Source organism: Mustela erminea, chromosome 3 (genome assembly GCF_009829155.1).
Source record: "Mustela erminea isolate mMusErm1 chromosome 3, mMusErm1.Pri, whole genome shotgun sequence".
Classification (NCBI taxonomy): domain Eukaryota; kingdom Metazoa; phylum Chordata; class Mammalia; order Carnivora; family Mustelidae; genus Mustela; species Mustela erminea.
In genome coordinates this window covers 125,491,652-125,516,714 of record NC_045616.1, presented here as the reverse complement: position 1 = coordinate 125,516,714, position 25,063 = coordinate 125,491,652, and the positions used below count along the sequence as shown (strand labels likewise).

Sequence of the window (25,063 nt, the reverse complement as noted above, 5' to 3'; positions counted from 1 at the left end):
GATTCATGAATTAGACAACATGCTATTTAGCAAGTAGAAAGATGCTCCAGAGGTTACAGAGTGGGAAAGGTTTTTAAGAGCAGGATAAGGAGGTTATGAACAGAAAAAGGGTTCTTTTGGTAAGGTCACCTTTTGGGCAGGGAAGGGGGTGTCTTATTAGGTTGATTATCTCATCTTTCTTTGGGGGATGGAGAAAGGCCCGTATTACCTCATTGGTGCTGACCAGTAAATTCCAAACTGACTGTTTAAAACCACATTTCTCGGGGAAGTTGAAGCTACAGTTAGTTGGATATTAAGCCCCAGTTTGGTGACTTGGCTCAGCATAAGTGACTATATTTTGGGCCTCTGGGTGTGTGTGTGTGTGCGCGCACGCTATAGCAGAATGGTGTGTTGTCAGGTAGCAGGGTCCTGCATGAAGAGGTTTGTCACAGGCCCTATGATGAGAGACTTGGTTTACTAGATACGAACAGTAGCATTAGTCTGATAGCAAGAATGGTTATGTCAGACAACAGTGTATTCTCTTTTTAAAAAGATTTTATTAGAGAGGGAGGGAGAGACAGAGAGGGAGAGGGTGAGCAAGCATGAGCAGGGGGAGGGGCAGAGGGACAAGCAGGGCTGTGGGCTCCATGGCAGGACCCTTAGATCACGACCTGAGCAGAAGTCAGATCCTTAACCAACTGAGCCATGTATGTGTCCAAACAGTGCAGTCTTTGAAGTGGGAGATCCTAGGTCCATATGACCTTGAGTGTTTTAAAAGTGTAGGCTGCTGAGCTTGCTAAATTGTTAAGCTTTCTTCAGTGGTGCCCATATGGTTTTCCTTGCAATCATAGATTTCAAATATCATTCATTTTATCAAGGCTATATATATATATATATATATATATATATATATATATTAAGATTTTATTTATTTGTCAAAGAGAGCACAAGCAGAAGGAGCAGCAGGGAGAGGGGGGAGCAGCAGGCAGAGGGAGAAGCCTGATTCGAGTCTTGATACCAGAACCCTGGGATCATGACCTGGGCCGAAGGCAAACACTTAACTGGACTGAGCCACCCAGGCATCCAAAGAAAAATAATTTCAGTCCTGCTTTACACCATTCAAGAAAATATATTTTTTTAAAGATTTTATTTATTTTGACAGAGACACAGCTAGAGAGAGAACAGAAGTAGGGACAGAGACACAGCTAGAGAGAGAACAGAAGTAGGGGGAGTGGGAGAGAGAGAAGCAGGCCCCCTGTAGAGCAGGGAACCCGATGTGGGGCTCAATCCCAGGACCCCCAGGGATCATGACCTGAGATGAAGGCAGATGCCCAACAACTGAGCTACCCAGGCACCCAAGAAAATCTTTTGATATACATTTTGATAGTGATATTTGGAATTCATGTCTATAAGTGATGTGGAAACAAAGCAAAAGAAAATTTCTTTACTACTTACAGCACACTGATGAGTCCTTGAAACAGAGTAACCTTTCTCTAGAAACTCAGCTGTCTTGATATTAATACTTTGCTAAGGGTAAGAGGCAATCTTACCCTGACTCCCCAGAATCCTTTAAGTCTTCTTTAACATATAAACATTCCTTTGGAACTGTTTTTTATCTTTATTCTGCAAGTTTTAGTTTGGTAACCATCCTCTAAGCGTATGGCCCACTGAGTCTTCTGAAGGGTCTCATGACTGAGTTTTTCTGATCAGTAATAAATGACCCTTACCTAACAATAGCTAGCCCACTCAAGGTACTAGAAACCTTGCTTCTAAAATTCCTTAGACTTAAGCTATCCCTGACCCCCTCCCAACTTCAAAGTATATAATTGGCCAATCTCTATGATCCCAGTACAGTTCTTTCTGCCCAGAGATCCTGTCCTCATCCTACTGAGAATATTAAAAAACACCTTTTGAGGTGCCTCACTTGGGCTCAGGTCATAATGTCATGTCGGGGTCCTGGAGTCAAGGCCTGCATCTGCTCTGGGCTCAGCAGAAAGTCTTCTTGTCCCTCTGCCCCTTCCCCTACCTGTACTCTCTCTCTTTCTCTCTCTCAAATATATAAAATCTTAAAACAAAAAACCTTTTTGCACTAGAGATGTCTGAAGAATTCTTTGTGGGCCGTCAGCTCCACATCCCGCCGCTTCAGACAACATACATAAGTAGCCATTTCTGGAGAGCACAATTAACCATCCATGGATATAGATTAAAGTGAACTTGTAGGTATTAGATGGTGCTATTAATACTGAAGATTTATTTTTCCTTACCTCAGCAGCTGGACTAGCTAACATTTATTGAGTCTTGACCAAGTGCCAAGTACTTACTAAAAGCTTTATATACATTGTCTCATTTAATCTCACAGTAACCACATGCAGTGAGTAAAAATATGGTCTACATTACTTTTTAATGTAATATTTTGAAGAGATAATGTGGTTATAGACTTCTGTATAAAGTAAATTGTAAGAGTCTTTTTCATACCTGTTTCTGATTTCTTTTGCTCCTTTATCACTGCTTTCCCACTCCCCAAGAAATCATTGTTACTAGTTTCTTATGCTTGGAGTTTGTGCATATTCAAGCAAATACATTTTTACTCCTTTCCATTTTTCTGTAAATAAAGCATACTAATAATATTTTTCATTCTTTCAGTTTTTCAACTTTTTTTTTTTTTAAGTAATCTGTACCCAACATGGGACTTGAGCCTACAACTCTGAGATCAAAAGTTGAATGCTCTACTGAGTCAGCCAGGTGCCTCAATTTTTCAACTTTTTATTAAAATCTTGACATGTATAAAAAAAAGGTAGACTACAGTGAATCTATAAGCCCACCACCTACATTTACCATTGTTAAGATTTTGGTGTTTTTTGCTCATTTTGCTTTTGTGTAACGTGTATATGGGTAAGCAAAGTGTGTGTGTGTGTAAATATATATATAAACATTTATATATTTTAATGATATATTATTTATCATTTATTATATTTATATTATATTAATGAAAATATATAATATATATAAATTTATATATTTAATGAGATATATTATAAAATATATTTAATGATTATATTTAATGAAATGGAATTATTGTGGAATTATTATTAAATGTATTTAATGTATGTATGTATATTTATATTCCATCCCTGAATACTTCATATTTTAAGTAAATTACCACTAGTCAATGATGGATTTTAAGCAAAGGAGTGGAATGATTGGGCGTAATTACTTGGTGAAGTGGAAGATGCCTTTAAGAATAATAAGACTAGAGTCAGGGAGACCAATTAAGTGATTGTTGTGTTAGTTGAGGTAGGAGGGAATAAGGATAGAATCAGTGGATTTGGTATTGCTTTGTAGTTAATTGGACAGAAAAAGCTGTTTACATTTTTTAGAGAAACTCTGGAAAAGATGTGTTTGTTCGTCTTTTGTAGGGTTCCTTTTCCTATCTTGCCCCTAAATGAGCTGGTAGTGTTGTTACTAGAGGGAGAGAAGTGAACATTTCTTTGTACAGCAGGCACTCCATGCCAATTACTTAACATGCTATTTAATTCTGCCAGTCATTCTGTGAGGTATTATTATCCTTATTTTTGCAGATGAGGAAATTGAAGTGCAGAGTTGTGAAGTAATTTGTTCAAGATCATATTGCTCTTAAGTGGTAGATCTGGAATTTTAACATGGGTCTGACTGATTCTGAAGTCACTACGTGACCGTTTCTCAAATTGTTTCATGAAGTTTAAAAAAAAGTTAGAGTTTTTTTCCTTCTGAATGTATTTGTAATTATTCCTAATCATGTAATCATCAGCCTTTAAGAAATTGTGTGCCCAAGAGTGCCAAGTTTGCTAAGGGACAGATACTTCATCTTTGAATTGAAGAGTAAGCAGTACTTACCAACTAGCTTTCTCTGTGATGGAGTATTGCTAGATGATGAATATGAATCTGTTCAGTTTTCAGGTCTTGTAATTTCAGGTTAGATTTATTGTATATTATCATATAAATATATATTTATGATAAATCATAATTCCAGTGGTTTTATGGCAGTTAGAAGTTTTAAACTAAAAGATTCCTAAACTGAAGGAAATAAGCAACAATTTAGAATACTTCAAAGTGAAGATAAATGAGGATAAAATACATAGCTTCCCCTCTCCCCCCAGTTAGTTAAGCTGTCCCAAGACGAAACAGTAGTATTAAAGCTGGTATGAAGCAAATCATCTCATAGTTCATACCTGTAAGCTTTGGAGCTATAAGAAACTAAATCATGTTGCCCTTAAAGACAAAAAAAAAAAAAAAAAAAGTGACATCTTGATTCACTTGAAAATGGTACACTCTTAATATGTAATACTCCCGATCTCAGTCAATGTGAAACAGACATCATACAATTTAAATTCTCATATGGCATTCCCTAGAGAAGTACATGAGTAGAGAATTGTATCATTCAAGATACTAAACCCCAAAATATCTGTGGCTTAAACTAACAAAGATTCATTTCTTGTTCTTGTTTCATGTCCCTAATTGGATAGCCAGAAGCTGTTCCTCCACCATTTGTCCTCACTTGGGAAGTGAGACTAACCCCTGTTGGTTTCTCTGACAGGGGAAAAGAGGCATTGATGCACTGACTTTTAAGGCTACTATATAGTGTCACTTCTTTTTTTTTCATTGGCTGAAATAAGTCATATGCCCACACCAAACTTCAGAGATAGCAGTGAAGTGTAATCTTACCATATACTTGGAATGAGAGCTAAATTACTGGGCACAACTATAATGATTAACACATAAGCCTTATGAGGATTATAGAGAATTTTTTTTTTTAAGTTTTTATTTAATTGTCAGAGAGACAGTACCCACGTGTGAGTGCAATAGCTCGGGGAACAGCAGGCAAAGGTCTGAGCAACAAGCCTGATGCAGGGCTTGATCCCAGGACCTTGGGATCATAACCTAAGCTGAAGCCAGACACTTAACCATCTGAGCCACCCAAGCATCCTGAACATAGATTATTTTGTGTGTTTGATCAATAAATTAAGACCCCCCCCCCCACTTTTTAAAGATAGTACCTATGAAGTAATACTAATGTGATGAATTAAGGATCTTGATGCTAAAAGGTAAACAAGGTAGATAACTGAAAATGTCTAGTAGTTATTTATTTGACCAGTCCGTTTGTTTATCTGGGCTTGCTTTACCTTGTGTTCTATTCTTTATAACTTCATAAGTATATTAAGAAGTTTTGCTTTTAACCACTAACTATTAATGACATACAAAGTGTAACTACTGTGTAAAACATGTTGAAAAATGGTGCTAAAGCAACGGTCTGAAAAATCACTAAAGTGGTAATTTGTATTAAGTGTGTTAGTAAAGTTTCACTTATTTTGTGTTACAGACATGGACTAGAGATTTTTTTTGAAAAATATGCTACCTGAGGCAGTAGAGAGAGTGATATATTAAAGTTCAGTAGCTTCAATTTGACCTTCTAGAAATTTGTGAAGAGATGAGTTATAGATAGACTTCTGCATACATCCATGAAGAAGCTTTTTCTAGGCAAAGTTGTACATCTTTGGCTTTGACAGACTTGTATGTGTATTCCTCCTTATTAGAGGTTGTAAACAGGATCAACAGTTTCTTTACAAGGCATACTCTTTTTTAAAGATTGTAAAATACACATAATGCAAAATTTACCATTTTTAAACATTTTTAAGTGTACTTCAGGGACATTAAGTACATTCATATTGTTGTGCAATCATCACCATCATACATCTCCAGATTTGTTTTTTTATCTTCTAAAACTGAAACTATCTACTCATTAAACAAAAACTCTCTATTCTCCTCTCTCCGTAGTCCCTGGCAACCACCGTTGTACTTTTGTTTTTATGAATTTCACTACTCTAGGTACTTCATATGAGTGGAATCATACACTGTCTTTTTGTGACTGACTTATATCACCTATTACTTCTTCAAGGTTCATCTGTGTTCTAGTGTGTGTCAGAATTTTCCTTCCTTTTTAAGACTGAATAATACTTTGTTGTGTATGTATGTATATGTATGTGTATATATATATATGTATATATATAGTGTATGTATATATATATGTATACATATATATATGCACACTAAGTTATTTTTAATCCATCCATCTGTGGGTTTCTTCCCCCTTTTGGTTACTGTGAATAAATTATAAAAATTAGTGAACAAATAATCTAGTCAGGTCCCTGCTCTCATTTCTTCAGGATATGTATATGGAAGTAGACTTGCTGGATAATATGGTAATTATTAATTTTTTAATGAATTGCCATACTATTTTCCATAGTATCTGTACCATTTTACATTTACCACCAGCAGTTCCATTTTCTTCACACTGTGCTAGCACTTGTTCCCTTCCCTTTGCTCCCTCCCTTCCTTCCTCATTCTAATGAGTATCTAATGAGTTGTGCCTTTTGTTTTTGATTTGCATCACCCTGATAACTAGTGTTGTGTTGAACAACTGTTCATGGGTTTATTGTCCATTCATATATCTCCCTTTGAGAAATGTCTGTTCAAGTACTCTGCTCATTTTTGAATTGGGTTGTTATTTTGTTACTGAATTTTGGTGGTTCTCTATATATTCTGGATATCCCTCTTCAGACTATGTAGTTTTCAAATACATTCTTTTTTTTTTTTTTAAAGATTTTATTTATTTATTTGACAGGCAGAGATCACAAGTAGGCAGAGAGGCAGGTAGGGGGATGGGGGAAGCAGGCTCCCTGCTGAGCAGAGCACCCAGTGCGGGGCTCTATTCCAGGACCCCGGGATTATGACCTGAGACAAAGTCAGAGGCTTTAACCCACGGAGCCACCCAGGCACCCCTTTAGATACATTCTTTAGCCAATTTCTTTTTCTCACTGAATTATATTCCATTGCATGGCTCTACCACAGTTTATCAGTTCACCTATAAAAGGACATTTTGGTTGTTTCCAGTTTTTGGCAGTTATGAATAATGCTGTGATAAATATTCTTGTACAGATTTTTGTGTGGATATAAAGCTTTTAATTCAGTTGAGTAAATAACTAGTAGCACAATTGCTGGATCGTATGTTAAGACCTTGTTTAGTTTTAAGAAACCGCCAAACTGTGTTCCAAACTGGCTGTACCATTTGTGCTTCCATGAGCATGAGTCAGACTCCTTGTAGCTCCACATGCTTGTCAGTATTTGGTGGTTTTTTTTAAATTTTACTTTATTTTATTTTAGCCATTCTACTAAGTGTGTAGTGGCATCTCATTGTTTGAGTTTTTAATTTCCTGATGAAATATGCTGTGAGACACCTTTTCATATGTGTATTTGCCATCTGCTTATCATCTTTGGTGAGGTGTCTGTTCAGATCTTTTGCCCATTTTTTAACTGGGTTGTGTTCTTGTTGAGTAGGAAGAGTTCTTTACATGTTGTAGATACAAGTTCTTCATCAGATAATGCGTTTTGCAAATATCTTCTTCCAGTCTGTGCTTGTCTTTCGACGGTCTTTAAGTACCATCCACAGAGCAGAAGCTTTTAATTTTCATGAAGTCCAACTAATACATTTTTTCCTTTGTGGATTTTGCTTTTGGTGTTGTATCTCAAAACTCAGAAGCAAACCGAGGTACCTGGAGTTTTATGCTTTTTTCTAGAAGCTTGATAGTTTTGCTTCTTACATTTAGGTTTATGATCCATTTTGAGTAAATTTTTGTGAAAGGTGTAAGGGTGGTGTATAAATTCATTTTTTTGCATGTGGATATATTCCAGTTCCACTTAATGAAAAGATTATCTTTTCTCCATTGGCCTGCCGTTGCTTCTATCTCAAAGACAGATCGGTTGACTTTATCTGAGTAGTCTATTTCTGGGCTCTTGGATATGTTCTGTTGATCTACTTGTTTATTCTTCTGCCAATGCCACACTATTTGGTTACTGATATATGTAGTGAGACTGAAATCAGTGTTTAATCCTCTGATTTTGTTACGTGTTGGATCTGTAGATCAAGTTCGGAAGAATTGACATCCTAAGATTGAGTCTTCCTACCAACGAACACAGAATGTACCTTGATTTATTTAGAGATTTTGTGCTTTCATCAGTTTTCTAGTCTTGTTTCATATAGATCTTATATGTATTTTGCTACATTTACATCCATGTATTTATTTTTTGATGGTAATGCAGTTGGTATTATATTTTTAATATCACATTCCAGTTAGTCATGCTGGTGATATAAGAAAGCAATTGGTTTTTTATGTTAATATATCTCAGAAATTGCTCTTATAATTACTTTATAGTTCTAGGTTGTTTTTTGTTAATTACTTGGGATTTTTCTTTATAGATGTTGTTGTCCTCTGTAAACTAGGACAGTGTTTCTTCTTTTGTAACATACTTCCATATCATTTGGGATATCCTGCCTTTATCCAGTCTTAGGAGTAGTTACTCATCATTAAGTATGTTAGTTGAAGATTTCATGCATATATTCTTTATCAGTTTTGGAAGTTTCCCTCTATTCCTAGTTTGCTGAAGAGGTTTTAGTATGAATGGTTTTGGATCTTGTCAAATGCCTTTTATGTGACAGTGTGAACATGTTTTTGTTTGTTTTTTGTTTTTAGCTTGTTGATGTATTGGATTATATTAATTGATTTTTAAATATTGATCCAGCCTTGCATACCTGGAATAGATCCCATTTGGTCATATTGTATAAATCTTTTTATTTTGTTAAGGATTTTTCATTTATGTTTGTAAGAGATAATGGTCTGTAGTTCTTTTGGGTTTTTGTTTGTTTTTGTTTTTTGTGGGTTTTTTTGGTGTTGGTGGTTAAGATAATGCTGGTTTCATCAAATAGGTTAAGACACATTTCCTTCTGGGGGGATGTCTGGGTGGCTCAGTCGGTTAAGTTGCTGCCTTTGGCTGACGTTATGATCCCAGGGTCCTGGGACTGAGCCCGGCCGGCATCGGGCTCCCAGCTCAGCAGAGAGCCTGCTTCTCCTTCTCCCTCTGCTTGCTGCTCTGTCTACTTGTGCGCTCTCTGTATCTCTCTGTCAAATAAATAAATAAAATCTTAAAAAAAAAAAAAAAGACATTTCCCTTCTGGAAGAGATTGTAGAGAATTAGTATCATTTCTTAAATGTTTGGCAGAACCAGACTGTCTGGGCCTGATGCTTGTTTGCTGCTGCTTCTTTTTTTTTTTTTTTTGTAAGGTCATGAATTACTTATTCAATATCTTTAATAGCTGTGGGCCTATTCGGATTATTTCTTCTTCTTCTTTTTAAGGTTTTATTTAGTTATTTGACAGACAGAGATCACAAGTAGGCAGAGAGATAGAGAGAGAGAGGGAAGCAGGTTCCCCGCTGAGCAGAGAGCCCGATGTGGAGCATCCCAGGACCCTGGGATCATGACCTGAGCCGAAGGCAGAGGCTTAACCCACTGAGCCACCCAGGCGCCCCAGATTATTTCTTCTTGTATGAGTTTTGGTTGTTTGTGTTTTTCAAACAATTAGTTTAATTCCTCAAAGTTACCACATTTGTGAGCACAGAGGTATTTATAATATTTTTTATTATCCTTTTAATGACTATGGTATGAATAGTGATGACACTCCTTTTGTTTTTTTGTTTTATTTGTAAAGATTTTATTTATTTATCAGAGAGAGAGAGGGGGAGAGAGCGAGCACAGGCAGACAGAGTGGTAGGCAGAGACAGAGCAAGGAGCCCGATGTGGGACTCAATCCCAGGACGCTGGGATCATGACCTGAGCCGAAGGCAGCTGCTTAACCAACTGAGCCACCCAGGCGTCCCGACACTCCTTTTGTTTTTGAAATTGGTAATTTCTGTCTTGTGTTTTTTTTCTTGGTTAGTCTGGCCAGAGATTTATCACTTCCTCTGATCTTTTCAAAGAGCAGGTTATAGTTTTGTTGATTTTTCTTTACCAATTTCCTGTTTACAGTTTCATTGATTTCTGCTGTAACTTTTGTTATTTTTTTCTTCTGCTTGCCTTAGGTTTATATTGTACTTTTCTATAGTTCCCTTTGGTAGAACCTTGGATTATTGAATTTAGACTTTTTCTTTTCTAATCTATGTATTAATGCTAAGTTTCTAAACTGCAATTGCTGCATCCAGCAGATTTTGAAAAGCTGTATTTTCATTTTCATTTAGTTCAGAATATTTTAAAATTGCTTTGAGGCTTCATTTGACTCAGTTTCTTTAGAAGTATGTTGTTTAATCTCCAAAGAGTTGGGAATTTTCCAGTTTTCCGTTACTGGTTTCTAGTTTAATTCCACTATTGACTAAAAGCATACATTCTATGATTTCTGTTCTTTTATTTATTTATTTATTTAACAAGTTTTAAAAGGAATTTATTTATTTATTTGAGACAGAGAGATACAGAGAGAGAGAAAGAGCATGAACAGGGGGAGAGGCAGATGGAGAGGGAGAAGCAGACACCCCACTGAGCCAGGAGCCAGATGTGGGATCATGACCTGAGCCCAAGGCAGACGCATAACTATCTGAGCCACCCAGTTGCCCCTATTTATGTACTTTTAAAAATATTATTTATTTGTCAGAGAGAGAGAGAGAGAGAGAGTGCGTGCACAAGCAGAGGGAGAAACAGGCTCCTTGCTGAGCAAGGAACCTGAAGTGCGGTACTAGATCCCAGAATCCCTGGGATCATGACCTAAACCAAAGGCAGACACTTAACCATCTGAGCCACCCAGGCTCCCTGATTTCTGTTCTTTAAAATTTGTTAAGGTGTGTTTTATGGCTCAGAATGTGACCTCTTTTTATTTCAACTGTATCTTTACTGATGTTCCTTTGGCTGGCTACGTACAGATCACTTGAAAATAATTTTTTTTTTTAAAGAAGAGTGTTAAAGTCTCCCAACTATAATAATGAATTTGCCTTTCTTCTTGTAGCTCTTTTGATTTTTGCCCCACATATTTTGACCTTCTTTTGTTGGGCATTTATACCTTAAGGGTTGTTAATGTCTTCTTCGAGAATTGACCCCTTTCTCAGGATGTAAATACCCCTTTTTATTCCTGATAATTTTTTTAAAGTGATCTCTACACCCACCGTGGGGTTCAAATTCATGACCCTGACCAAGATCAAGAGTCATTTTCTCTATCGAGTTAACCAGCCAGGTGCCTCTAATCTTAATAATTTTCCTTGTGAAATTTAGTTTTTCTGAGATTAATATTATTATTACAGTAAGATTTGATTACTGTTTTCATGTTTTATCTTTCTCCATCTCTTCACCTTAATTCTATCTGTATCTCTGTATTTAAAATGGGTTTCTCTTAGGCAACATACAGTTCAGTTTTTGCTTTTTTAATCCATTCTGACATACATTCTCTTTCAGTTGGTGTATAGTTGGTATTATTATGTACCGTGTATATATATATCCTCTGCTCTCTTTCTCCCTTTTTTAGGTGCTTTTTGCCTTGTTTTCTGAGAGTCCTTTATATATTCTAGATATTAGTGTTTTAACCACTATGTGGATTGTACTTATCATATCTGATATTTCCTTTAGTTTGTAGTACCCTTTGTTGTTCAGAAGTTATTTTGCTTTCACAGTTTGTGGGTATTGTGCTTTGTGTCTTGGTTGAGAAAACTTTTCCATACAAATGTTATTTTAAAAAACCCTTTTATTTTAGTAATTTATACACAACACAGCGTGTGTGTGTGTGTGTGTGTGTGTGTATCCATCTGGAGCTCTTTGGTAGATGGTATAACTATTTTATAACCGGATTTAAACATTTTTCTTCCACGAAAGGCTAGCCAGCTGTTTCTGTATTACTTATTAAATAGTCCATCCTTTCACCACTAATGTGAAATTGTACTTTTATTATATAATAGATTTACAAATCTACATTATCTGTTTTGGCACTATGATCTGTACTGTTTCTTATCTGTGTGTCGGTGTCTGTATTAATACATTTTTTAATTATTGTAGCATATTAGTTGGAAAGGTAGATCCTGCTTTCTAGTTCTTTTTCAAAATATTCTTGGTTATTTTTGTGAATTTTTTTCTTCCCAATGATAATTAACTAATTTACATTAGTAATTGACATTTTTACAGTAAATTTGCTTCCAGTTATTTATAAGACATTCTAAAGTACAGCAACTCAGTTCCTGCCCTTAAGGCATTCCAAACCAGTAGTTGTTTTTTCTTGGCCAGTATACTCAATGATTTGACCTTTGTAAATGTGAACTTTTCATATAGTCATTGTGTTTTGTAATATAATTGCTATCATCAGTATGACATCTGTTTTCTTATTCCATTTTTTTTCACCTCAGTTCTGTTTATTTTGATAACCTGTTATTACAAACATGGGTAGATTAGTTTCTCCTTTCCTTTATATTTTCCGTCATGCCCTCCAATTTCTTCATTATCACCCTCCAAAACATTGCCCACATTCTCCTTTTACTCCTCAGTTTCATTCCAAAGTTTGTTATGTAAGCATAATTATCCCTCTTATGCCTCTTGCACAAATCTTTCCTTCATCTGTTGGATGACACTCAAAGGATTAGTTTTAAGTTTTTGGCTTGAGTTGTGTGCAGAGACACAACTGCTATTAGTCCATGCTACAAGTTCCTCCTGGCTCAGAAGAATGGGGAAAAGGATATCTACGAACAGGAGTCCTATAGGTAAAGATTAGAAATTTTGTGATAAATCTGAATTAGAATCAGGGAACTTGTTTGTGAATAGATTATAAGTTATTGTTATTTCTACTGAACTTAACCAGAGTATTTTGTAACATCCTTTCCTTTCACTTCCTATATTTTCACAGAATATTAAAATGGTTCCTTGGAGGCACTGGGTGGCTCAGTCAGTTAAGCGTCTGCCTTTAGCTTGGGTCTTGATCGCAGTACCCTGGGATTGAGCTCCCACATTGGGCTCCTTGCTCAGCGGGGAGACTGCTTCTCCCTTTCCCTCTGCCTGCTACTTTCCCTGCTTGTGCTCTCTCTCTCTCTCTCTCTCTCTCTGTGTGTGTCAAATAAATAAATAAAATCTTTAAAAATAAGTAAATAAAATGGTCCCTTGACCCCCTTATCTTTATTTTTTCCATTAACAATTACTTCTTTCTTGTGTCTCTCTAGTGAGTACAGTATTATGACAGTTTAAGTTTTCTCTGTTGATTTAAGATCTTGAAAAGCTTCAAGATCATTAACTTGAAAGTGATTGACCTAAATGCCAGCATATTTTAAGGCTGAGATAATTATTATGATATGGAAAATGTGCATATGTTTTTATTTTAATATTTCAGTTAGAACTCTTAGTAATATTTTCTTGTGGTTTAACACTTCTCTGTGGAACTAAACACTTTCTGATTTAAGGGGAATTTGGATTATAATTCAATGTCCAATAAATTGACAACAGATATAATTGGTTTTAATCAAATGGTTGAGGATTAATTGATTCCTTAATAATTTCTATAGGATTAGGAATTTTACTTTGTAAGTTGATCCATTCATTTCTGGTTTTTGAAGTTAGTGGTTCAATTTGAATGTTTATAAAATCATCTTCAGTTATTTGTAGGGATGTTTTTATTATTTATAGTTGGACACAGGCTACCCCAATATTCAGTTCCTTAAAACCATAGTAGTCATTTGTTTTGCTCACAGATCTGCATTTTGGGCAGTGTTTAGCAGGGAAGTTTGTCTCTGCTTCATGTAATGTCTGCTGGGATGGCTGGACTTGGGCTGGAGGATCATTCACATGCCTGGCAAAGCAATGTTAGTTACTGATTTCTCCTCATTTGGGTCTCTCTGTGGGGCACCTTGAATTTCCTCACAACTTGGTAGTTGGATTCCAAGAGTGAATATCCAAAGAAGCAATGTTCTAAGTGACAGGAAATGGAAATTGCTAGTGTTTTAAGGCCTGAGCCTGGAAATACAAATAGCCTCAGTTCTGTATTATATTGACCAGGCAGTCAGAGCGCTCAGATTCTAGGAATAGGGGACCTGCAACTCTTGATAGGAGGGATGAGTGTCAGAAAAATTTGGAGCCGTGTTTCAAGCTGCTACAAGTGATATGGGAATTTTATTCTCCTTAGTTGATAAAGTTAGTTTGCTTCAAAGGGAGAATAGTGTTAGTACTTTGAATCAGTACTATTTATTCTTATTCAGACACTGTTTTCCATTGAAAATGGTTTCTTTTTATCTTTTCACCATTAAGACTTTTTGAAGAGTGTATTTTGAAGTAATAAAAACAGTATTTGCAAATGTAAATGAGGAAAATTATAAAATGCCAATCAAAGAAGTCAAAGATCCTAATATATATAGACTGGAAGACTCGGTATTGTTAAGATGCCAGTTCTCCCCAACTTAATTAGTAGATTCAACACAGTCTCAATCAGAACCTCAGCAAGCTCCCTTTGTGGTATCAAGAAACTGATTCTAAGCTTATATAGAAAGGCAAAAGACTCCAAATACTCAGTGTAATAGTGGAGAAGAATAACAAAGTCAGAGCAATGGTACTGACTTTACTTCGCAGCTAAAGTAATCAAGACAGTGTAGAATTGGTGAAGAACAGATAAATAGATCAACAGAACATAACCAAGAGCCCAGAAATAGACTACTCAGATAAAGTCAACTGATCTGTCTTTGAGATAGAAGCAACGGCAGTCTAATAGAGAAAAGATAATCTTTTCATTAAGTGGAACTGGAATATATCCACATGCAAAAAAATGAATTTATACACCACCCTTACACCTTTCACAAAAATTTACTCAAAATGGATCATAAACCTAAATGTAAGCAGCAAAACTATCAAGCTTCTAGAAAAAAGCATAAAACTCCAGGTACCTCGGTTTGCTTCTGAGTTTTGAGATACAACACCAAAAGCAAAATCCATAAAGGAAAAAATGTATTAGTTGGACTTCATGAAAATTAAAAGCTTCTGCTCTGTGGATGGTACTTAAAGACCGTCGAAAGACAAGCACAGACTGGAAGAAGATATTTGCAAAACGCATTATCTGATGAAGAACTTGTATCTACAACATATAAAGAACTCTTCCTACTCAACAAGAACACAATCCAGTTAAAAAATGGGCAAAAGATCTGAACAGACATCTCACCAAAGATGATATGCAGGTGGCAAATAAGCATATGAAAAGGTGTTTCACAGCATATTTCATCAGGAAATTAAAAACTCAAACAATGAGATGCCACTACACACTTAGTGGAATGGCTAAAATCCAAAAAACCAACAACACCAAATAGAAGCATGTGGAGCTGCAAGGAGTCTGACTCATGCTTTCATGGGAACACAAATGGTACAGCCAGTTTGGAACACAGTTTGGCGGTTTCTTAAATCTAAACATAGTATTAACATACAATCCAGTAATTGTGCTATTAGGTAGTTATCAAAATGAGTTGCAAACTTACGTCTCCACAGAAACGTGCACATGAATGTCATTACCAGAAAAAACCTTAATGTTGATCAACAGATGAATGGATAAACAAATGTGGTATATATATTTTTCAAAGTTTTATTGCCTTAGGGTTTTAAAGAAAAATAGATTATGAGTTACTATTACATAGCATTTCCAAAAGGAATTGTTAAAGTGGAACTATACTTTATTCCAGTTATTAGAATCACAGAGTCTCATCACTAAAAGAAACTTGAGAGCAACAAGTCCTCATTTTGCAAATTTACAAAGAAGGAAATTGAGGTGCAGAAAGGTTAAGTGATTTGCTCGTAGAAATAGTAGGTACTAAAACCAGAGTTAGAAATAAGACCTCTTGAGGTGCCTGGGTGGCTCAGTTGTTAAGCGTCTGTCTTTGGCTTGGGTCATGATCCCAGAGTCCTGGGATCGAGCCCCCATGTCCAGCTCCCTGCTGGGCAGGAGGCCTGCTTCTCCCTCTCCCACTCCCCCTGCTGTGTCTCTGTCAAATAACAAATAAAATCTTTAAAAAAATAAAATAAAAAAAGATCTCTTATTTTCTATTTCCAGGATATCTCATTTTCTTATGGGAAACTTGTACCAGAAAACTAAATATAATAAACAGCTTGCTCAGTAATAATTACAGCCCTCATAGTTTATTCTTTGGGCTCAGAATTTAAGTTGACTCTTAAGAAACCTGGAAATGTGAAAAGGCCAATTAAGACAACAGGTAGGCAGACAGAAAGGCAAGTTCATGAGGCAAATAAAATTTCTAATTTCTCAAAAATAGGTACCAAATAGCAAAGTTAAAATTACAACCTATTTACTAGTGATTATATATTGATCATTCCTACACGTATACTTTTTAAGTGTTGTGATACATTGCCCAATAACATAAGATTATTTATATTTTGGCAGTTTTTGCCTTTGGCTCTTTGGAATTTGTGCTATTAGGACCATGGGTTTAAAAATACCTATTTGAGTCCTTGTGCTCTCTGTTGACCCAAGGACCCGATGTGGGGCCCGATCCCAGGACCCTGGGATCATGACCCAGGCGGAAGGCAGCTGCTTATCTGTCTGAACCACCCAGGCACCCTGAGTCCCTGTTTTCAATTCTTTGGGGTATATATTGAGAAGTGAAATTGCTGAATCGTGGTAATTCTGTGTTTAATTTTCTTAGGAACTGCCATACTGCTTTCCATAGCGACGGCATGATTTTCATTCCCATCAGCAATGTACTGTGTTCTGTTTCTTTATATCCCACCAACACTTATTTTTTTTTGAAAACCATCCAAATAGGTATGAAGTGGTATCTTATTGTGGTTTTGATTTATATTTCCCTAATGATTAGTAATATTGAGCATCTCTTTCTACTGGCTAATTATATATAGATCTTTGGACAAATGTCATTCAAGTCCTTTTCCATCCTTTTCCCAGGTTTTTTTTTTCCCCCCCAAAGATTTTATTTATTTATTTACAGACAGAGATCACAAGTAGGCAGAGAGGCAGGCAGGGAGAGAGGGGGAAGCAGGCTCCCCGCAGAGCAGAGAGCCCGATGCGGGGCTCCATCCCAGGACCCTGGGATCATGACATGAGCTGGAGGCAGAGGCTTTAACCCACTGAGCCACCCAGGTGCCCTCTAGGTTTTATTTCTTGTTTAATGTTTATACATTTTATACTCTTACTAAAAAACGCTTTATTTACTGCTGCCAGTTTACTGATGTAACATTGTTTAAAGGCTAATCAGCAAATAGATATTTGCTATATAATTTACATTTAATCTAAAATTAACTGTAGCTTATATTTTATAGGTCTAATTAATTAAATTTACTATGTTTGTAATTGACTCTAGATCTCTGTTGCCACCTTAACTATTTATAATTGGAGGAAAGTTTTTCCCTACATCTGATTTTTGATTTTTTAAAAAAAAATAATTGCTGTTTTGGGATGCTTGGGTGGCTTAGTCAGGGCTTGGGTCATGATCCCAGGGTCCTGCGATTGGGTCCTGCCTCTGGCTCCTTGCCTAGCAGCAAGCCCAATGTTGGGCTCTATCCCAGGACCATGGTATCATGACCTGAGCCGAAGAAGGCAGACGCCCAATGACTGAGCCACCCAGGTGCCCCTTTAAAGTTTTTTCTTACAAAATGTTTTAATTGTAATTTTTAATTCTTTCTGGTAGGATTGTTTTACTTAACATCTTTTGCCACTTTTTTATTATTCTTTTATATACAGTCTGATAAAAATATGAGATTTTTTTGTCTGTGTATTTGTTTATAAAAGTTATGTTTCCAGAAAGTGATGTATAGCATCATTCTTATGGTTAGTTGGAGATAAATCTAAAAATTTTAAAAATACATCCTTATATATGCTTTAAAAAATTTGTTTTGTTATGACTAGTATACAGTAAGATTTTATTACACAGTTTAAGAGAAATTTGTTTAAATAAAAATCACTGTGTAATCTGAAGTTACACAGTTCATGGATTATAGAGTTTTAATCTGTATAGAATAATTTGCAGTTTTGATCTAGCACTTCTCTTCATTAGAGGAACTCTGCAGCTTCATTTTCTTGAAATGTAGCTATGTTTTTAAATATTTCCAGTATTTCAAATTTTCCTGAGTTCTCTTATCATTGCCTAATTTTTTTCTTACATGGATTTGGTTAAGAGTATTCAGAATGTTTTTATTGTCATGTTATTGGTCTTAATGATTTCCGTAGTAAATAGATTTTTAAAAGAGTTAATGATACTCCTTTAATACAACAACCAACACATGTATTTTAACTATTTGTGTAAATAATTTAAAATAATTTCCATGTAGATGTATTTTGTGTATATGTATTTCTTAGAAGGGTATTCAAAGTAATAAGGATTTAGGGGCGCCTGGGTGGCTCAGTTGTTAAGTGTCTGCCTTTGGCTCAGGTCTTGATCCCAGGATCCTGGGACTGAGCCCTGTGTCTGGCCCCTACTCAGGGGGAAGCCTTCTTCTCCCTCTCCCACTCCCCTTGCTTGTGTTCCCTCTCTCTCTTTGTCACTCTCTTTCTCTGTGTCAAATAAATAAAATCTTACAAGTAATAAGGCATTACATTAATTTTGGGAAATAACTTACAGATTTTTTTAAAAATACATATTCATAAAACAAAAAAGTCTTTGTGTTATCGTTATCTTTAAATTACACTATTGGTAGGTAGATTTTCTATAAAGCTCTGTACACCATAGCTGTTGAAAGTTGAACTTTTACATGAAATTTTTGCATTAGAACTTGGGGCACCTGGGTGACTCACTTGGTTAAGTGTCTGCCTTTGGCTCAGGTCCTGATCCTAGGGTCCTGGGATTGGTCTCCTTCTGCCCTTTCCCCTAGCTTGTGCTCGCTTTCTCTTTCTCTAATATAAATAAATAAAATCTTTAAAAGAAATAAAGAAGAAAGAACTTAATACTGTATATTCTGTTGGTTTTGAAATTTGAGTTATGATTGTAAGGACTCATGACATGACATGACATGACTCATGATTGAGTCATGATAAGCTAACTTTCAAAAGAGAAATCTACATAAGATGGCTTAATATTTTGGAAAATGTAAAATGTTAAATTTAATGATCAGCGACAGTACAGTATTGGTTAGTATAGACTGCAATGTATATATGAAGTAAAAAAAAACAAAAACCTGTTCTCTTTAAGTGATTTCTTTGGGATGAGGGTCAGACGATGCTAATATAAAGGAGCTAGCTTTGGTGCCCATTTTATTTCTGACTTAATATTTCTGTTTTAACTGTTTAGGCTTTCTTCAGTTCTGTGAATGAGATACAGGACTAAACTAATAACATTAGTTAAGATGATCATAGAGGGTACCTGGGTGGCTCAGTCGTTAAGTGTCTGCATTGGGCTCAGGTCATGATCCCAGGGTGCTGGAATCGAATTCTGCCTCAGGCTCCCTGCAGAGCACTCCTACTCCTGCTCCCACTCCTACTCCCCCTGCTTATGTTCCCTCTCTTTCTCTATCAAATAAATAAATAAAAATCTTAAAAAAAAATAAAATGATGATAGAAATAATTTCTATTTAAACTACTTTTGTTTTGAAATTAGAGTGAATTTTGTGCATTGTGTGAAATTAAGAGTGTTAAGTGAAATTAGTGTTTCAAAATTAGAAACTTTGTTAACATTATATAATTTAGTTCTATGATATTTACTTTCAGCCATGAAGTATATGATTGAGATTTTACTTTTTCTTTCTGATGTGGTCATTTAGGAATCAGCATTCTAGAAGGATTGATATAGCTTTGCATTTTTCATCATAATGGTGACAAACCAGCTACTGTACACTGACAGAGTTTGGTACTTGTCACTGACGGCTTTTCTGTGACAGAGAGCCTATAGACTGACATAAAGTGCAGCCTGTTGTGAACTCTTAAGTGAGTCTGCCAAAAACTCAGCAGACAGAACTAATTGGGGAGAAAAAGGATTTCTGTGCCCTCTTCTCTTTCTTTCTATTCTTTTTTGTTTTATAAGACAGATATTGTTAAAGTAGCTCATTTGTGTAAGATTTGTCTGCCTCTCTTTTCTCATTGCACGGATCATTTTTTAACTTACAGTCTTGCACTGCAGGTCATTAAGCACTTCCACATGGAGGCTGGCACAAGACCAAGCTCGAGACAGGCAACTCATAACAGTTGATGAAAAATTGGTAAGAATTTTCTATTATTACTTTGCTATGATTCTGCCTTCAGGGTTCTTTTTGTACAGTATCTTTTCAGAATGGTGTTTTGCGTTCTTCCAAGAGAGTGATTTGAATTTAAATTTCTAGATTGTATATAAATTTTAACAGAAAATAGTCATCACAAAAAGATAATTTGTGCTAAGCAATATACACAAATATTAAGTCATATGCAGATATTAACAGATTAAAATTGCAAAAACCTTCATTTTTGTGGTGTTTATAAGTAGCAATCAGAACATTTTAAATTAATGTATATGAATTGAACATGAATATGAATATAAATATAAATGAATATGTGTGTTCTTTATTTTCTCACTATACTGCTGTTTAATTAAATTGTAAGACACTTACCAGGTAGTACCTAAACTTAAGTATATTCGGTTTTTATGAAACTAGTTATTGTTGTTGTTACTGTATGTGTATATGTGTATGTACACACACATTACATTTCTGCATTATGTATGAGAGATTACAACTAGCAACAAATAAATAGTTTTCTGTTAATTAGCAGATAGAATTATGATACCATAACTTAAAAATTTTTTCTATGTGTGATGTTACTTTAGATGCAACTTACTATTTATGCTTACATTGTAAAATAGCATAAATTTTGTAATATCTAAGACTTGTAAAAATATGTAATAGTGTAAGTGTGCTTCCATTTTTTATCTGGTTTATCATCAAATGTATGGGTGTGTTTCTTAAATACTCTTCATTCATTTATACATTCTTTTATCTCTCAATTTTGACTGTAAGCATAGTTTAAATAATAGGTCACACTTAAAGATAAAAACACTGTTTATACCACTAAAGATATAAACAGATATATAAATAGATAAGTAAACAGACAGACAATGAATAGGTAGTTTGGAAAACTCTGATCTTATGCTTAAGGCTGGTTAGTTTTATCTTTAAACTGCCTCTTAGTTCTGCTTGCTGACATTGCTGTCATCCTAGTTTAGGCTGCTACCATCATCTTTCACCTGGATTGCTGCAGTAGTTTTTAAATTGATCTTTATAGATACTTTAATCTTCCTTTAATTCATTTTCCAAAGGATAGACAGGATAGTCATTTAAATGCTGGTCTTATCACTTCTTGTGTAAGAACTATAGGTTTTCTTACTGACCTAAAAGTAAACTTTAAAATCCCTGCATGGTTTTCAAGATCTTACATGATTAAAGTCCTGCCTTCTTTCCTAGGTTTATCTTGTACCGCTGTGTTTTATATACTGTGCTCCAGCCACACCAAACCTGGAACTTGCAGTTCCTTTCCCTGCTTCAGGGCATTCACATTCCAATTTATTCTGCCGAGGTGCTTTTCACCAATCCCCTAGTTCTTATCCAGGGACCTTCTACCTGCTCTTCAAGTATTAATCAAACACCACTTGCTTAGTCAAGTATAAAAGAAGTGAGATGGTATGTGTGTAAAAGGAGGATGATTTACACATGCCATATGTTCATTAATTAATGAGGGTACTATTCTAATTTTTCCAGTGACCATTTTTAAAAAGAGGTTGGCTTCTTGTTTTAATATTGTGGGGTTCACTTCATAAGATTTTCAAGTTCTATAGAGTTTATTAGTAATGGTTCTAAGTTCTCTTCTTTCTAGTTTGAAGAATAAGTGAGGTAGCAGTCTGTTGCTCTAAACAAGATGCTGAGTCTTACCAGAGAGGTAAACAGACTGCTTTGAGTTTTGTTTTTCTCTTATTAAATCAGTTGCATACTTTCAATGAATTTTGTTGCCCTGTATAGATTTTTCCCAGCTTTGTTACGTCTTACTTTTTTTTTTTTTTTTTAAAGATTTTATTTATTTTATTTGACAGAGAGAGAGATCACAAGTAAGCAGAGAAGCAGGCAGAGACAGGGGGAAGCAGGCTCCCTGCTGAGCAGAGGGCCTGATGCGGGGGCTCGATCCCAGGACCCTGAGATCATGACCTGAGCCGAAGGCAGTGGCTTAATTCACTGAGCCACCCAGGCACCCCTGTTATGTCTTTCTTGAAGTGTATTAGTCAAAATGTCTATTCCAGCTGAAATCAGTTCAAGTCTTACTTATAAATTATTCATAGTTACTGAAGTAATATTTAAACAGATAACTGAAACCCATAGGTAATTTTCAAACATGAGTTTTAGCCATTCATTTAGGTTTATATTAAAATGCAAATATTAAATAGTCAAATAGGTGACATAATGTTGATAGGGGTTTCAGGTCTTCTTGTTCCCACACACTACCTACTGAATGAAAGGTTGAGTTGATAGCATAAAGACAAGACAATTGGCTGAAGATATTTGCAGAAATATTAAGTAATTGGAGTTGATTATATTTGCATTTTGAACAAGAATTATTCCAAAAATATGTAGTAGCCCCCCTCATCCTTATCCACAGGGTATGCATTCTAAGACCTCCAGTGGATGTCTGAAGGCACAGATAGTACCAAACTCTGTATATGCTATGTTTTATCTATACGTACATACCTATGATAAAGTTTAATTTATAAATTAGGCACAGTAAGAGATTAACAACAACAATAATAGAATAATTATAACAGTATACTCTAATAAAAGTTATGTGAATGTGTTCTCTCAGAATTTCTTACTGGACTGTACTCACCCTTCTCGTGATGCTGTGAGATAATAGAATGCCTCCATGATAAGATGAAGTCAGGTGGATGATGTAGGCATTGTGACATAGTGTTAGGCTATTATTGACCTTCAGATAGCTATGTTAGAAGGAGAATCATTAGCTTCCAGACCGTGGTTGACCGTGGGTAATTGAAACTGCAGAAAGTGAAACCGTGGATGGGGACCGAGATTTGGAAAGATAATTTAATCTTCTGTCCTTTTTTATTAGACTGAACACCTGGCTCTCAAACTTCTGTTTAAAAATTTCCAGTTAACTCGTTCTCATTTCTTTTGAGGCTACTCTTTATATTACTTACCAGCCATAATTACTAGAAAGCTATTTCTTACTGAGAAAAAAAAGTCTTTTCAACAAAAGAAGATGGAACAATTGTATATCCAAATGCAAGACAAAACAAAAACCCTTCATCCATACTTTGTGCCATATGCAAAAATTAACTCAAAGTTCTAAATGTAAACTCATAGTTGTAAATGTAAAACTAAGAAGTATAAAACTGGTAGAAGAGAATGTAGGATAGACTCTTTGTAATTTTGGGTTAGACATTTATTTTACTATTTTTTCCCCAAGATTTTATTTATTTATTTGAGAGAGAGAGAGAGTGGAGTGAGTGAGTGAGAGTACAAGCTGGGGGAGGGACAGAGAGAGAGGAAATAGCAGACTCCCCACTAAGCAGGGAGCCCAACGTGGGGCTCGATTCCAGAAACCTGGGATCATGTCCTGAGATGAAGGCTGCTTAATTAACTGAGCCATCCAGGTGCCCCCTAGACATATATTTTATAGATACAAACCAAAGTACAATCCATTTTTTAAAAAACTATAAAGTTGGGGGGTGCCTGGGTGGCTCAGCTGGTTAACCGTCTGACTCTTGATCTCAGCTCAGGTCTTGATATCAGGGTCATGAGTTCAAGACCCACATTGGGCTCCATGCTTGGTGTGGAGCCTACTTTAAAAAAAAAATTATAAAGTAGGTTTTCCTTATAGTCAGAAATTTCTACTCTTTGAGATTGTTAAGAATATGAAAAGACAAGGCACAGATTAGGAGAAAATATTTACAAAACACTTACCTGATAAAGGAGTTGTATCCAGAAAGTCAGCAACATTTAAAACTAAATAATATGATTTTAACTCAAATAAAAATGAGCACTTTACTCAGGAAATATTCAGATGGCAAATGAGCATATGAAAAGATGCTCAACATCATTAGTGATTATGGAAATGAATATTAAAATTACATTGAGATACCACTACACATATATCTGAATAGCTTAAAAAAAAACTGACCCTACCAAGTGCTAGCAAGGATGCAGACCCACTGAAACTCTCATACAGTGCTGGTGGGAATGCAAAATGACAGCCATTTTGGAATGGAGTGTGTAGTTTATTATAGAGTTAAATGTATCCTTGCCATATGACCTAGCAGTCTTCACTTCTCAGTATTTACTCAAGTGAAAGGAAGTGAAATGAAATCTTATGTTCACACAAAATCCTGCATGTGCATGTTTTTAACAGCTTTATTCATAATTCCAATAAGTGGAAACACCCCAATTATACTTCAGTACCCCATACAATAAACTTTTACTCAGCAGTTAATAACAAATCTGGATGAATCTCCAGTGCATATATTAAGTAAACGAAACCAGACTCACAGGCTGCCTACTGTGTGATTCCATTTATTTGGCATTCTAGAGCTGGCAAAACTCTAGGAACAGAAAATTGATCCCTGTTGTTAAGGTCAGATGTACGAAGCAGAATATTCAAAAAAGGGCATTAGGTAATTTGGTGGGGGTGATGTAACTCTTCTGTATCTTGATTATGTGTTCTTTTTTCAGAGCCTTATTTGGTTTTTGTTTGTTTGTTTTATTTTATTTTATTTATTTACTTGAGTGCTCCTGGGTGGCTCAGTCATTAGGTGCCTGCCTTCAACTCAGGTTATGATCCCAGGGTTCTGGGATCTAGCCCCGTGTTGGGCTCTCTGTTCCGCAGGGAGCCTGCTACTCTTCTCTTACTCCCCTTGCTTTTTTTCCCTCTCTCACTGTGTCTCTCTCTGTCAAATAGATAAATAAAATCCTTAAAAAATTCTTTTTCTTTATTTATTTGAGAGAGGAGAGAGAGCACAGGAGGAGGAGAAGCAGTTCCCTGCTGAGCAGGGAGCCCAATATGAGTCTTGACCCTAGGACCCTGGGAGCATGACCTGAGCCTAAGGCAGACCCTTAACCAACTGAGCCACCCAGGTGCCCTGCTAATCTGCTTCCTTTATAACTAATACCATTGACTCAAGGTTTGCCCTTTTATGTAGGGCATGCCATTTTTTCCCTACATGACAGCCTTCTGTATATTTGAAAACAGCTCTTTGGTCATTCTAACTCAGGGGTTCTCAAAGATTAGTCTGGGCAGGGGTGCCTG

General features: G+C 35.8%; 1 protein-coding gene across 3 annotated transcripts in view; it reads left to right on the top strand.

Moving 5' to 3' along the window:
* NDUFS4 (NADH:ubiquinone oxidoreductase subunit S4) overlaps positions 1 to 25,063 on the top strand; it is a 112,582-nt gene that overhangs the window by 22,116 nt on the left and 65,403 nt on the right. For all 3 annotated transcript variants that reach the window (XM_032337419.1, XM_032337418.1, XM_032337420.1), the window contains exon 2: positions 19,911 to 19,989. In XM_032337419.1, the coding sequence (XP_032193310.1) occupies positions 19,911 to 19,989 (79 nt within the window). The remainder of the gene's footprint in view (positions 1 to 19,910; positions 19,990 to 25,063) is intronic.